Consider the following 16,708-nt stretch of genomic DNA (forward strand, 5'->3'; position numbering starts at 1 on the left):
GATGTCAGTTTGACAAGCAGAGATGCGTGCGACGACCTGGGTCTCTGAGCGGGGAAAGGACAGAATTAGTTGGGTGTCGTCAGCGTAGCAGTGGTAGGAAAAACCATGCGGGCTAATGACAGATCCAAGTGAGTTTGTGTACAACGAGAAGAGGAGGGGACCAAGAACAGAGCCCTGAGGGACCCCTGTAGTTAATTGACAAGGGTCGGACTCTGACTCTCTCCAAGTTACCCTGTAGGTGCGGTCTTTGAGGTATGAGGTGAGGAGGGAAAGTGCAGTGCCTGAAACTCCAAGTTCTTGGAGAGTGCGAAGGAGGATCTGATGGTTCACCGTGTCAAATGCAGCAGACAGGTCCAGAAGGATGATGACAGAGGAGAGGGAGGCTGCTTTAGCAGTGTGCAGTTCCTCAGAGAAAGCAAGGAGAGCACTTTCTGTTGAGTGACCTTCCTTGAAACCAGACTGGTGTGGATCCAGAAGGTTGCTCTGATGGAGATAATAGGAGAGTTGTTTAAAGACAGCGCGTTAAAGTGTTTTAGACAGGAACGGGAGGAGAGAGACAGGCCTGTAGTTTATAACATCAGACGGGTTGAGAGTGGGTTTCTTTAGGAGAGGGTTTACTCTTGCCTCCTTGAGACTGTTTGGAAAGTGACCAGAAGTTAGAGAAGTGTTGATGAAATGGGTGAGAAACGGTAAAATATCAGGAGCGATAGTCTGAAGGAGGTTTGAGGGGATAGGGTCCAGAGGACAGGTGGTAGGACGGGCAGAGGTAACGAGGGTAAGAACCTCACTTGGAGAGAGAGGGGAAAAGGAGGTTAGTGTGTGGGTGAAAAGAGGGTCTGGTGACCCAGCGGTGAGTAAGGGTGAGTCATAAAAAGAAGAGCGAATATCATCAACCTTTTTTTCAAAGTAGTTAACAAAGTCGCTTGACAGAAGGGAGGAGGGGGAAGGGGCTTTGGGGGGGTCCAAGAGGGTGGAGAAGATAGAAAATAGTTTTTGGGGATTGGAATAGGAAGATTGGATCTTATCTTGAAAGAAAGTGCTTTTTGCCTGAGAGATCGAAGCGGAGAAAGAGGAGAGGAGAGCCTGATAGGTTAGGAGGTCGTCATGGTGTTTGGATTTCCACCGTTTCCGCTCTGCTGCCCTAAGGATGGTTCTATTAGCACGCAGTGCGTCATTTAGTCAGGGAGCAGGAGGGGACTGACGAGCCTGCCGAGATGTGAGAGGACAGAGAGAGTCCAGAGAGGATGAGAGAGTAGAGAGGAGAGTTTCTGCAGCAGAGTTTGGAGGCAGGAGTTGGAACGAATCAGAGGAAGGGAGGGCTGAGAGCACCGATGAGGCAAAGGTAGAGGGGGAGAGGGAACGAAGGTTACGGCGGACAGGTGCCGGATGAGAAGAGATTAGTTTGTTATGTTTGGAAAGGGGTAGAGAGAATGAAATGAAGAAGTGATAGGATGTGTGGAGCGGGTTTACAGAGAGGTTAGAAGTAGTGCAGTTCCTTGAGAATATGAGATGAAGGTCATTGCCAGCGTTATGAGTTGGTGGGGATGGAGACAGTGAGAAAGCAAAGGTGGTTAACAGAGATGTTAGTTTGTCTATCTTCCCTGTCTAGAGGTTGAAGTCTCCGAGAAGTACAGCGGGAGGGCCAGTTTCAGGGATGTGTGAGAGGAGATTATCTAATTCCTCCAAGAAGTCTCCCAAGGCGCCTGGTGGACGGTAGCGAACAATAATGGTTAATTGTATAGGATGGGTTACTGTGACGGCATGGAATTCAAAGGTGGAAGGAGTGAAGTTAGGTAGCTTGAAGAGGGAAAAGCTCCAGTTGGGAGAGAGCAGGAGACCAGTGCCACCTCCTCTGCCAGAGGGTCTGGGTGTATGGGAGAAGGAATATGCTGTGGAGAGAGCTGCTGGGGTGGATGTGTTGGATGGAGTGATCCAGGTCTCCGTGAGAGCAAGGAAATCCAGAGACTGCAGGGAAGTGTAGCCAGAGATAAAGTCAGCCTTAGGAACAGCTGACTGGCAGTTCCACAGGCCCCCTGAAACGAGATGTTGGATCTCAGTGGAGCATGTGGGATAGACGAGAGCAGGCCGGTTATATCGATTAGGAGATACACGGGTCCAGTGATAATTGCGAGAGGACACATGAACAGGAATGGAGAAAATACACATGATTATAGCATGAGGGGCTAGAAAACCAAAGAGAATTGAATAAAACAAAAGAAAACACCAGCGATACTTAGCTCAATCAAAGTAGGATTTGCCTCCTCTTTGCGTCCCTCGGGACTCCCACGGGACTCCAATGTCTTCGTCTGTCTGGCGCTGAAGCTAACGCTCCAGGAAAGAGTCACCTAAGATGGACACCTGATTGCTGAGTTCTCACAGCTGTGGGGGCACGCCCCTCTAATTAGTTAACTCTCTTCAGCTGATGGGCGACAGCAGAGTGTTCCTGCCTATTGTAATGCAGGGTTGAGGCGCGTGACCCAGTGAGACCTGTTTAACAGGTTGAGTTGAGCAGATCTGAGATTTAAAATCTCTCAGAAATCGCCGTTTAAGCTACAATAACTACAGAACAATTATACAGAGTATAATAAAATAAATATAAAATGAATATAATGAAAAAAAAAAAACAGAGAAGTCTATTTAAACAAGAATATAACTTACAGTGATTGCTGAGTCAGTAGGTAGTGTCCTCACCGGGTCAAGATGCACACTGAGTTATTCTGATTTTAAATGCGCTATTTGAATGATTTTTAGCTGAGGGTTTACTAACTCACGCTGTTTGGACTTCGCACAATCAGCAGGGTGTTCCTGCCTATTGTAATGCAGGGTTGAGGCGCGTGACCCACTGAGACCTGTGTAACAGGTTGAGTTGAGCAGATCTGAGATTTAAAATCTAACTCATTTAAAAATGAGTTATATGCAATGAACCTCTCTAATGTAGGTTAGGTTTCTTTGTCATGTTTCTGAGTACCACATCTGGTTCTACTTATCCAAAAAATGTATGGGTCCAAGAATGTTTTTCTTTTTTCTACAGCCGATTTTTTCACATTTACAGTACAACCTAAGCCTTGATTTGATTTTTTGATTCTGGAAAATAGGTGCTTTTCCATTTTTATAGAATTTTCCCACATTACTACATTGTGTAGGTTTTAAACATTTTATCGCCCTCCTGCACCAATGCTTTACTTTATTTTACCGGTAAGTATAGTAAGTATAGTTTACTGCTACACATATTTCCAAACTCTTCTTCGAATAGATACTTAAGACAACTTTTCTTTGGTCAGCAACAGATAACTTAAACATGTCTTATCTGGAGCATGACATAATCACATAAAATATAATACATAAATAAGTCATTTACAATTTGACAAAGATTTTTGTTTAGATTTTGATTGGATCTGTTTCTGAGCTATAACAAACTTACAAACACTCAATTGCTGTGAAGAAGCAAAAAGGCACATCAGAGGTTTCACATACGTTTATTTCTTCATGAATAAAATACCAGAACAGTCTTTAAAAGTTTGAGGCACTTTGAAGTGTGACTACAGTGAAGGCAGGATTAAATATTACTCATAAACCAATTTTAGAAACAAATATCATCTGTGACAGAAAAACTGAAATGGTCATTTTAAAGACCAAGCATGCCGAACCATTAGATAAAATGTAGAGCTAATTTCCTAGCTAAGGGTGGGATTTCCCAGTTGCAAAGCATGCATCTGCTTCAAATTGCAGAAAATCAATATTTCGTTTAACAAATAATTAGATTTTCTATTAACTTACCTTTTCCCCTTTTAAACGGCAAGGCTTTGAAAAATACAGAATATATAAAGGCTTTGCACGCAATTGACTGAAAATCATCACAACTTAACAGATGTCTACCAAAAGAGCATACAGTGACAGAGCCCGGTTTCATTATCTTTATCAAAACATTTCACATTATCTGCTTCCAGCAATGCTCATCCATACTACATCCAAAAATATTTCTCTAAATATTAAACATGCATCTTTCCAAAGTAATCATCATTCTTCGGAAATGAGTCATTGTACATTTTTACAGTGCTTTTCACTGCATTTTTCAATTAAGTTAGAGGGTACAATCACACACTTACAAAGTTAGAGTTCTCTTGAAGAATCCAGTTCAGCGGCAGTCAAGGGTAGACCAGATAAATAGCCCCAAGCAGTCAGTTTATACTTTGAAATGTTAGCTGGAATTAAATACATTTAGCTGAGTACGCACATGTTATCTCCAAAAGCTATGGCAAGCACAAAATGACAGGCTACAGTAAAAAGGAAGTTTTGTGATAATGGATTTTATAGTTTCTATATGTACTTCTGAATTTAAAATGTGTGTATTATACTCTGTTCTCCTGTAGGGATCGTCTAAGTCGCTTCTCTCTTGCACAAAGACACACACACACACACACACACACACACACACACACACACACACACACACACACACACACACACACACACACACACACACACACACACACACACACACACACACACACACACACACACACACACACACACACACACACACACACACACATCCTGCAGCGGTGTCACAGTGAAGTCCTTGAGTCAGAAGAGTTTTAACTGTTAATTTATTAAATTAAACGTGTGGCTATATCCAGACAGAGGTCTTTCCATTTTTAACAATAGTTGCAGCCTTCTCTGTGGCTAACTTTGGCCTTGCTCCTTGTTTCTCCTGGACTGTATTGACTCGATTTTGCTCTGCCATAGTGCCCCCAGATACAGGACTACTGTTCCTGGAGGTCTGCTGGATGGTTTTAGTTTGATATGTTTGAAAGGCCATGTCAAGCTGCTCCTGGGCAACACGTAGGTGCCGGTGTAGGCTTGCTAGATCAGAAGGGATGTTCTCATCTGGGCTGGTGCACTGCTGCTCCTGGGCCACATTGGCCATGTTCTGCTCGTGGGTGACGAGGCTGTTGGGGATCCTGGTAGGTTTGTCTGTCTTCATCACAAGGTTATACCCCGGAGGGGAGGCTGGGATGTTTCGAGAAAACGGGTAGCCATAGGACATCCGTCGGTCCCGGTTCCTCTTAATGCGAAGGGTGTCCCGAAAAGTGCCAATTCCTAAGTGAAGCATCTCACACACATTTAGCACTAGACAAAGACAGCTTACCACATACATGATGAGAAGGAAGATAGTTTTCTCTGTGGGCCTGGAGATAAAACAGTCCACTCTGTGTGGACAGGGGACCCTGTTGCATACATATGAAGGACTAACTCGAAAACCATAAAGGAGATACTGTCCTGCAAGAAAAGCAATTTCAAAAATAGCTCGCGACATGAGCTGAAGAACGTAGATTCTCATCAGGCCTTCTTGCATAATTCTTCGGCGGCCATCATGTTTTTGTGGCTGCGCTGGTTCAGTCTTGGCCTCCTGCACCTCCAGTGAATCCTCAAAGATCATGGGCTCAGCATCGTCGTCTTCATCCCCCTCTAAGACATCGTCCAGATGGTGGCTTTCTCTCCATCTGGAGTGAGGAGTAAGCTTTTTTCTGAGCCTTTGAAGCTTCTTGCGATCCGCTTCTGAAATCCGGGCTATCTTGTGGATAGCGTAACCCACGTACATGATAGAAGGAGTGGAGATCATGATGATCTGGAAGACCCAGAAGCGGACATGCGAGAGAGGGGCAAAGGCATCATAGCAGACGTTGTCACAACCTGGCTGCTTGGTGTTGCAGGTAAACTTTGTCTGCTCATCCGAGTAGATGGACTCTCCTCCGACCGCTGTGAGCACAATGCGGAATATGATGAGCACAGTCAGCCACACTTTCCCCACAAAGGTGGAGTGGTGGTGGATCTCTTCCAGGAGACGAGTGAGAAAGCTCCAGCTCATGTTGCTCTCACAAGCTTTTCAACTAGAATCTGTAAAGTGAGAATGAAGAATTAATTAGGATCCGTGTAGATTGAAGAATTTACATTCAGTAGGTTATGAGTTAAAGATGGATTCAATGTTTTAAGGAATTGTCATTTTGAAATAGGAATGACAGAGATTGTCACCTTGTAGTGTTATTATATTCTTCTCACATTTGTATTCTGTATCAATTGCGTCTGCTGTTTCTGTCTAACTAAAGCAATTTCGAAATAGCGCTGAAATGAACCATTATTTTCATTATCTATGTATCTGTACATTCTTATCTTGTCTATAAAATGTCCTAAATCCAAAATGCAACTGCTACTTCCATACTTTAAATGTCTTTTTTTCTCCCACAACTCCAAAACTCAAAATCTTAAAGTTTACTATCATACATTACTAATAAAACCTGAAAATATTCACATTTGAGATACGTTTCTGCTTTTTGTCAAACATTAACTGTATTAAATTGCACAATAAGACTTGATGTAGAGGAGACATATATTTTCAATTGTTTGCACAGCCAAACACAAGACAATAGCTTGTGTTGATTCATGTCGGGAAGCAGGGTGATGTCATTCAGTCACCCTATCTAACACATGCAGTATTTTTATAAAATCATCATCTTAAATAGATAAATAAACAATTAAAGAAAAAAATATGAAATGGGTTTTAAATGAGCAAAAGAATAGCAGGGGAAAGAGTAAAAAAAGAAAGAGAAAACTATTTTGTCCGCTGTGCACACACCAAACAGCGACAACAACCCTTTCGAGCTTGGACCGTTTTGAACGCAGAATACTAAAAGAGGCTGAAAAACACATAATGGAAATGACATAGCTCTGAAAAGCGCATTCTGGTAGAAGAGCTCACCCTCAGAAACATACTGTATTCAACGTTTCAACACGATGACATGACATGAGACCTCACAGTGTCAACTCTCTGACTCTGTGAGGTGAATAAGGCTAAGCTGAGGAGACAACATATCGCTTCTGTCCGCTCATTCATGGGGCAGAGCGAGCTGCAGAGTTCAACTTGATCTCATGACTGCGGCACTGTTTTCCCTGGCTTGGGATGTGGCATTTCGCCTGCCATCTGAGTAAACAAGAGAGGTTTGTTGCTCTGCCACGAGGCCTTCCCTCAACATCAGGCACTGCTGATGCTGGGGAAGGGTACAGCCGCATGGAGGCAGATGGCACCTATGGTGTGCGACTCATGTCTGCCCCAGGATGGCATGACAAGAGCTACACTGAGGAGTTTTAAGTTCCAACAGATCTGTTGTGTGTCATAGCATCAACATCATACCCTATCATTGGGAATCTTGAGATATCTGCCTGCTGTTAATGTGTTTTGCAAAGTGTCAACTTTCACAGTCTGTCTTACATTTTCAGTTTTTAACAAAGTCTTTCCTGAGAAGGGATCTGTAATCTTATTGGGACTTGTGAGTTTATTAAAAAAGGATAATATTTTAGTGAAGAAAAAGCAGCATCATGTTTGGGTTACGATTTTTGGTTTAACGCGTCTCGGTTGAGACTGTAGAAAGCTGTAGAAATGTTTTATTTATATCCTTTATAGGGAAAAATATAGTTTTAGGATGGATATCTTTCACTAATGCAAGCTACAGTGGTAGTTGTATTTACAGAAAATATACATATTTAATGAACACCTTGACTTATGATATTTAAATTCACCAATAGGGAAACACTTATAAAAAATATTATGTAATAAGGTTGAATAAATTAGACTTAAGTCTTAATTGTAAGAACGGGTGTTTCATAATCAATGAAGATGCAGGCTTATTAAAAGGCAAATGATTGTAACTGTAAATAGCTTTGTCCTTATAGCAGAATATAAATAAAGGACTGTTGCAGTGTCAATAAATTATCTTTCAGCAGAATACATTTTAGACACAGGGTCTCCCACACAGTCCACAATTTTACTGTCACAAAATGTGCATTTTCCATTATATGACTAAACAAAAAGTATAATACCGTTTCATAAGGAGACAGTCAATAACTGAAACAACCCACCTGGAAAAGTTGCAAATGCATTTCCCATCCTCAAGGTCTCCTTTGCCCTCTCTAGATGTCCCCTGCACAGTCTGATCCCTGGGATACCGCTTCCATCCTAATGTCCTGACCTTTTCCGTTATTGATAACTTCCAGAATGTCAAAAACAAAACAAAAAAGGTGAACTTTTCAGACTAGACTTTCTAATTATTCCGTTTTCCCACTCTGTGAAGAAGTGAGGTCTCGCCGCTGTGAATGCCTCACATTCTGGCTTGTGTCTGGTTTCTATTACACCAGCCTTCTGCCCAAGAAGGAAGTATAAAAAACAGAGAGGCAGAAAAAAATCCTCCTCTGGCAAGTGACCCTTATCCAAGGGTTCAGACTTGAGGATATCGTACTGCAGATTGAAATGAACACCCAGCTGAGGGAGCGTGTTAACCGCAACACAGTCAACCTACCCCCCAATGCTCATGTGCAACATTTTTAATACAGATGATGAGGGTCTCTATCTCTCTCTCTCTATGGTTTCTCTACTCTGTCTCTCTCTGCCTCTCCCTTTCTCTCTTCATCTATCTATGCCTTAGCTTCTTGTAGGTTAATGTCTACAGGCTTTGCTTATACAGCAACAGCAGTATCTACTTGTGAGGTGAAGGGTGATGTAAATAGTCATGGCACACTTCTCACACATTTGTAAAAATGCAAAAGGTAATTTAAAGCTTCCGTCTGTCTCTCTAAAGCTTTCTCTCGTCTTAATCGTGAACACACAATAGAACGCATATCACTCACAGTAAATGTAGATGACCACAGTCTATATTATTTGTCAATTACATAACAGTTTAAAGTGTGTGTCAGTTATGGAAGAAAAACTTTGGGGAGAAAAAGACACAGAGTTTTGGGACAGAAGTGTCACCGAGACATAAGCCACCTTGCCTCAGTGCAGATCCGTTAGAATGTAACCAGCAGGTACACTCAGTCATATCAAGTGTCATAATATTTAGATCCTCCGTCCAGGCAGATGGCCAGATAACAGAGCAGTGGACAGGTCACTCTTAGCACTCCTGCTACACGTCTTTTCCGACTTTATGTTTATACTTTCAAGGTATCTCTCTCTCTATCTCTCTCTGTCTCCCTTTTCTCTCTCACTCAGACACACACACGCACATACTTCTTTACATTTGAAAAATAACACGACAAAGTGCAGATGAGGAGGTGATTAATTCAAGATTAAAAACGGAAAGGAATTTCTCCATCTCTTTATTGTGTGTGCCAGACTTACCCGTCACATTTGGGAAGGGATCTAAAGTCAGCTACTCTTAATAGAGGACAGATAAACGTGTGTGTGTCTGGCTTGTGTTAATTAAATGTGTCTGGTCATTGTCACAGCGACCATATTATTATAATGTTACTTTCACAAGGCCCTCAATAACCCTAAATTATGACCTGTGTACAGCTATAAAGCCAAGAATAACGTTCAACAATACCTGAAGGCCACCATCAGGCAGATCAAACGTTCAACTCTATTTCTTAAATGATGATGAAAAATGGCTGTGCTTTAATATATGTTTTGCATATTAGACTGTCTTTAGGTAGACAGCAAAGAAATCTGCAGTGAGAAACAAGCACGTCAGAAGTCTTTAGATGCATTTAGATCCTGTTAGTGTTTGAGTAATTTGTGGTCGAAAGAAAGCTCTGAGAGCCAGCCATCTGAGCCTGCCGGACCCTTCCTCCTGAGGGCCGGCCTTCAGGGCTCCCCTTTCCGTCTGACTGAGGAGATGTGGCATGGCGAGCACCCCTGGTGCAGTACTGAAGAAAAGAAGACAGGGAATGCTGCTGGAATGACTAGAGCATTTGGGGTTTGGACATGTGCTATCCCTAAGGGACAGATAAGCACGTGTTTTCAAGTTGCAGTGCATTTCTTTCCATCCAAAATCTTTCCGTCATCAAAACAGCACAGATGGTCCAGTGGAGATGGTTGTCGAGTGAACATTGGACTTAAAGTTGTTTCTCCAACATTTGGTAGAACTTGTGGGGGTTTAACATGTACACTCACTGAGGTGCCACTATCCTCTACTCTAATTGATACAGGTTATATTTACACATGTAAAACTACCAAGGTACTGCAATTTATCCTAGTATTTACATTTTTGTGTTAGAACTTCGTTTACCATTTTTATTATTGGCAAATACAATAAGTAACTTTGCCAAAAAGGGAATAATCAAGCTAAAGATTGATCTTCCAACTATTATTTGGTCTTTGAAACTGCATTTAAACGCTTGAAATGCTCACAGTTACTTTAAGCAAAGGCAAAAGTGCACAAACAATGCAGTCAAACCAATGACTGTCTAGTTATAAATGTGTTGTCACTGTGTCCTCTGACAATTCAGACTGTTCTAGCTTTGGGAAACTCTAGGTCATGCTGATAAATATTGATTGGATTGCCCAAAGCGAGGAAAATATAACAGTATTACCCTGTAAGACATTGTTTGACATTGCTCTTGTCACAAGGACTGGCATCATGTGAGCCAGATATGAATGTTTAATATTCATTAGGGTTATGGTTATATTTAGCGTTAAATGTAATATAGAGCAGATGTTGTGTCAGTTGTGGTAGCATCTGGAAGACACACACAACTTTAAAATAATCTAACATGACAGCTGACAATTAAAGAAAAACTTACTTTTCAGACAAAATTGAAGAAAACTAATCGGCAAAATATTGTAGTCCACTTGCTACAATCTTTAAGAATCAATGCCATTTTTAAAACTTACTTTTATCACAAACATATTTTAACACACAACATGTTTGTTTTTTTATTCCCAGACTGTTTCACCTTTAGGAGGTCACTGCGAGCTGTGAGGGTTTGCAGCCGAGTGTTGAAGTGATGCAACATGGAGGAGTGAACATCTCGACATCTCTCCTTGTCCGCCACCAATGTCATCACAAGAGTTTTATCCACATGTATTTACTGAACAAAGTTGATGCGAGCAGACTGGGGGCTGTGGAGGTCTGTGTTTATGTAACAGATCAAGCTCCACCATGTGACTTCCATGTCCCCCCCCCTCAGAGAAAAGAGTGACACAAGACACCAGAGCAAAAAAATGCAACTTGGTGCTTGGACTCCTTCTCTCTCCCATCTCTCCTACTACTATCATTAAACTGCTCTTACCAGGCTGCAGGGGGCTATCCCATGGGCAGCCTGACAGTGGTGGCAGTCCCATCTCATTTGTTCATTTTTTTCCCAGTTTCTCAGCCAAGCCTAACCTACCCCCAGGGTTAGTGCGTCCCGTGCCAGTTTGACTAAGGCTGTACTCCACTGAAGCGACTGAGATGAAAAGCCTTGAGGTGGATGCCAACAACTTCTCTCAGCCAGGGCAATGCGTCTCCCACATGAACACAGCAACTTGTATTGAAAATTAGCCTCGCCACTACAGTAAAGCGAGGGAGTTTGTGTAAGGGGGTTAGCTGTCTTTTCCTACAAATATTTTACATATTATCTTCATCCCATACCCTGAATTTATGTAACAGGAGAAAATTAGGACATATAGCAATATTTTAATAGTCTTAATACAATTAAATGTCTATTATCTGTCTTAGAGAGAGTTTCCAGTTTACTGCCCTACAACAATCTATCTATTCTGGTAGTAAAGAAAACCTGTTTTACACATCAGTGACGTTGCTTAACATTTATTAGCTTGACCTGTAAACTTAAAATCAAGTGCTCAAAATGAGTGTCTCATTAATGTTTATAACATACGTAGGAAAGAGTACAAGGCTAACTTTTTTCTAATGGTCAGAGTGAGAGCTTTATTTTTTACAGAAATGTTTTAAACAGTCGAAAAGTGTGCAACTAAAAGACATGATTAATTGTTGGCTACATTGGGACCATGTTTGGTTATATTACTGGCAAAGTTATATGAAAATATAGTTCAGTGGAAAGCGAATATCTGATTTAGATAGCTAGAAGATAGTTATGATATGTATTTATGATGAGTCACAATAGTTTACAATTGAACACTACTAAACATACAGTATGATAATCAAGATGTGGTAATAAGTTTACAAGATGTAGATACTCTATTTATTGCTTGTTTTATTCTCCGTCATCATTTTTACACTCACTTGCAGATCAAGTTTTCCATCAGGGCAGAACAACTCCAACACACAACTACCCAAAAACAAAGCTGTGCTTGCAGTGCTGGAGGGCCTCAATCTTTGACATTATCTTGTCTAAACTGGCTATGTCATGGGCTGATCTGGGGCAAGCCCAAAGGAGCAGCAGACCTGGTCAGGGTCATTTGGACTGCCAGAGATAAGTCTACTGCAACTCCTTCATTCAAGACGTCTTAGTGCCGTTAACCTTCTCCAACTCAGTGTATTCCTGTGGCAACACTGCAGGATTACGCTGATAACAGCAATATACCATTATGGGATACAGTTATTAAGCCGATGATAAGACAAGACAATCTGCAGAGCAAAAGGCACGGGCTATATATTTCAAATTCTGCAAAATATTAACCTTCAAGGTCAATGTTTATGATTTGTGCAAGGATGGTTTTGCGTTTACTAAAAAGAAAAATAACACCTTAAATAAATATAAATTCTGGATTTTATGTTTGCTTTGAAATCTTGATTTTGTATGTAGATTTTACAAATGTTCTCTACTTTAGTTAGTGGGCATTTATATCCACCAGATGGCATTCATGTATTTAATTAATAACAGACTCCTGGAAAACATTTCAACATGTTTGGCTCATCCTGAGTCCCTGATAACCAAACATTATGTGAAGACTGTTTTTTGACCCAGGCATGAGGATAACAACCTTGTCATTCGGAGAAATGACTAAGTTGACAACAGGTGGAAGCAAATCCACGTCAGGTTGTCATAACTACTAAAAACACCTCTGAATCACTCACTTTCTGAGGGGGTATCGTAGCATTTACAGGCATTCAATAAATACCACTAAGATAGTAGAAGAGTGTCAAACACTTTATATAGGAACAGGAAGGGTTGTACAGTGGCCCATTGTTTTAGGCTGTTGTGAATGGTTTCCTGTTTATAGCTCTCAACTCTGTATCATAGAAATAGATTATTTGTCTTTCTGTTGGTTAAGATCTTTCACAATATGTTTTCGTTTAATTTGCTTTTTAGGTATAAGCGGTACCATTACAATTTATCGGACAAAAATAAATGAATTATGTTAGTGTTTAATGGTTTTCAATAACCATGTATTAATATGGGATTTATTTGCTCATATCATTTGTCAATGTCTACTTTTGTAATTAAATAACAGACCAGAGTCAGGTAGAAGTCAAAGGATAAAATACAAAACACCAACACCACCTGAGACATTAACACTGTCTGATACTGTATAATTTGAATACAATGGCATTCAAAATAAACCCCTCGGTATGGTGTTAATCCCCACTTCGAGTCTCTTTTACCTCCCTCTATTAAAATTGTGAATTCAAATGCTTAGATCATGTTTTGGCAAGTGTAACAAGCAAAATCTCCTTTTTTCTACAATCTGAAGTTGCATATTTCTTCATTGAACTAAAATACTATGTGATGTAAAGTGAAATCCTTTGTCTAGGCCTATATAGCCAAAGACAACATACAAGAGAAGCAATACACAGCACAGAGTAAAAGAAAAACAATAGAGCAGTACATACCTTTCCATGCAGATAAAGCAGGATCTGATTCTATAGTTTCTGTAGGCTCATCCTGGGCTGGCATCCAGAGGCATCGTATCACTGCTCGGGCTCAGAGGCAGGATGAGAGACAATGGGTCATTTTTCTTCAAAACCCCTCTCCACCAAGTACAGGCAGAACACTCAGGAGGCCAGCTTCCTGCCAAAGGCCCTATTGTTATCCGGCCCACCCGCCTCCATTTCCATAACCACTGACTGTTTATTTATTTAACTCAAGGGTGACTCCTACCCCATTCATATTCCTAGATATTAGCAGAGAGGTAGCTATGGACCCCCGAAACCTTGCTTTCCTATATACATTTTTGTGTGGGTGTACATGCAAAATAACTACCAAGATTATCACCAGCGATGTTCATTGTTTCCAGGAGGGGTTGGCTGGGGGGTGGGCGGTTAGTTAACATCAACACGATGCATGTGCTGAAGATGGGTTTTTAAATGTTATTTTTCAAGGCTCTGACGCATTGCGCAATCGTTTTCCTCAGAGGGCTGTTTTTTTTGTCAGGCGATAGAAATATTGTTATTGTAAGTATTTTTCCACATGTGCTATGGCATGCCAAAAAACATGTTGATCAGGATTGATGTTATATAATTTCTTTCATCATATTTGACTCCTTGTCCTCTTTACGATTGTGTGCAATAGCTTATTTTGTTTAATCTTGCTTTCATGCTGCACTGGTTACATAAAGATCTGAACAGTGGGTGACCAGCGGCAGCACTGTTATTTTTTAATCCAGTGGACTTTCCATTCCCCAGTTTAACAAAAGGTTTGGCTGGACAGACATGGTGTGGGGTAATTATTGTCAAAGATCAATGCCTTACAAAATGGCTTGGGAGGAAAACGTTTTTCAAATTGATGACACATTTACAAAACTTTAGGAGATGCCCATTATAACGGTCCTTTTCAGTATGATGAAATGACAAACATTAGATGCAGCTAAATAAAAGTCAAAATAGAAACCTGGCAGTGTAGGCTACTGATTAATGTAATCTCTGCAAACTCAAGGCATTGTTTATTTTAAAGTTAAACATTACCAACAGAATGAAGTATCTGCTCTGGTGAAATCCAGCCAGATTAGGTATGTAAAGTTAAAACATTGTTCATGTTGTTTTAAAAAGTTAACCAAAAAGTTCAAGGTTGGAGCTTTTGCTAATAAATAACCAACTTTAGGATACTGGATTTCAGATAGAAAGATTTGAAATCACATTTGGAACTCTTTAGAAGTGCTGAGATACTGAATTTAAACCTCAACCTTTAAACATATAATGAAGATAAGCAAGGAATACCAATATATCTTATCAGCATGAAACCTATATAGCTGCTGATCATCATGTCAGTAAACTAGGAATGGTGTGTAAGACAAGTTAGATGAGAAATCTGCCTGAAGGTAAAGAATGAAATACAACCAAAGTGATGATGGAGGTGTGTGGCACAGTGGATAGAGCATTGGTGTTCGAATCAAGGGAGCACAGGTTCAAGCCCCACTGCAGTCAGCATATCGTTGTCTTCCCGGGGAAAGACACTTCACCTCAAATTGCTCCTGTGGGGATTGGCCACAGTATTGAGTATGTAAATCGCTGTGGATAAAAGTGTCTAACTAGTAGGCCTAATGATAATTAATGTGTGTTGAAATGTTTTAAGCATTGTGTTAGGTTCTGACGGACAGTATCCTTATGTAATGTAGTCTGATCAAAGTGGTCGAAATTATTGGATTTTCATTGAAACAATCAAAGCAGCCCAGATACATCTGTGAAAATCCCTAAAAGAATCCAAACAAAGTGGTGCCGCATGTGTCCAAAATGTTGAAGGATAGCTAGTTAGCTCACAAGTAGCTCACTTAAGAGCTAAAGATGTCACAAGGAATCTATGCCTTGGCTTGCAGTGTTGATGTTACAATTAAGTTAACTATTTTGTCAGAGGAGACATAACCAGATAACAGTTTATCATGTAAGTAATATGATGGCTGGCTAATGCTACATAACGTTGGCTGATGCTAAAAATAGCTATAGGCCTATGTTTGGTTGCCAGATGATATATGTATCTTTGACCTCACTGCAATTTTGATTCTTTCATCTACTTTGACTGAAAATAAAACAAATATATCATAAAGTATGCAAAACTGGCTCATTCAGCTGACAAACACAAATATCAACTCTTAAGCCAACATATTGCTAAGCTAATGTTGGCATCAGCCAACCTTAACTAATACTGTCAGGTAATATTATAAGTTTGGCAATTATTATAGTTTTACAAAAGATGGTATTTCCGGCAGGCTTATCCAAAAGTTCTCTGTTCCTGAGCCCTTGTGTTATAAGTTCCTTGAAATGATAAAGAGACATGTGGAAAGCATTAGTACCAGATGTGTGCATGTTTGTTTCTGTGTGGGCCTTCCACATCAAAGCAGCTGTTTAACAAAGTCGGAATGCAGGGTGATAATCATCTTTCTCCAGAATGTCAGTTTTGGGCCCTATTTAAATGTAATTTAGTTGTGAAAACAACTTTCGCATGTAATGCTCTCGTCCCGTAGAAAAACAAAACTGCAAACCTCTTCTTATGGTTCAAAAGCAATATGTAAGTGAATGTAAATGTGAAATTGAAAATGTGGCCAAAGCAATTCGTCTTCCTCCAAACATTTAATTATTCCGGTTATACATGCCATGTTTTCTCATATCCTATAAATAAAAAAGGAAACCTAATTCTACTACTCCTACTACTCCTCCTCCTAATACAACTACTACTACTACTACTGTACTACCACTACTACTACTACTAGCAGCAAGGGCTCTCAACTTCAGACCCCAAACTTCTCCTTCCTCCTTTCATATCTTCACTAGCACACCTGAGTTCCATAAGGATAAAGAAGGATAAAAATGTCTAACATAGGCATTGTACCTATTTGCTAACTACCCAGAGATTTGGTCCTTTGGCTTGGCTTGCATGCATTGATTTAATGTTGCCTTGAAAGAGGAGCTAATTTAGAACCCTGTGTTAGGGTCATGTAAATAAAAGGGAGGATTGGTCAATGGAGAGGCTATCTGGACCCTTTCTCTTTGCAGTAAACAAGAACGATACAAAATAACAATTATAAATAAAATACTCTATTAGT

The 16,708-nt window shown here is 40.5% G+C and overlaps 1 protein-coding gene across 2 annotated transcripts; it reads right to left on the reverse strand.

Annotated features, from left to right (window-relative positions):
- Positions 1–3,460: 3,460 nt before the first annotated feature.
- Positions 3,461–13,723, reverse strand: gjc2 (gap junction protein gamma 2). 2 transcript variants are annotated; one of them, XM_079650850.1, is made up of 2 exons: positions 13,566–13,723; positions 3,461–5,898 (listed from the first exon to the last, which is right to left on the reverse strand). In XM_079650850.1, exon 2 carries the CDS (start codon positions 5,867–5,869, stop codon positions 4,628–4,630), a length of 1,242 nt encoding a protein of 413 aa, XP_079506976.1. In that variant the 5' UTR covers positions 5,870–5,898; positions 13,566–13,723; the 3' UTR covers positions 3,461–4,627. The 2 variants fall into 2 exon arrangements, with proteins under 2 accessions (XP_079506976.1, XP_079506977.1); XM_079650851.1 differs by lacking the exon at positions 13,566–13,723 and adding an exon at positions 7,915–9,349.
- Between the last annotated feature and the right edge of the window lie 2,985 nt (positions 13,724–16,708).

Source organism: Notothenia rossii (assembly GCF_949606895.1).
Source record: "Notothenia rossii genome assembly, chromosome: 9".
Classification (NCBI taxonomy): Eukaryota; Metazoa; Chordata; class Actinopteri; order Perciformes; family Nototheniidae; genus Notothenia; species Notothenia rossii.

Excerpts from the sequence above, each read along its gene's own strand:
- gjc2 (XM_079650850.1), bottom strand. The coding sequence starts at position 5,869 with ATGAGCTGGAGCTTTCTCACTCGTCTCCTGGAAGAGATCCACCACCAC.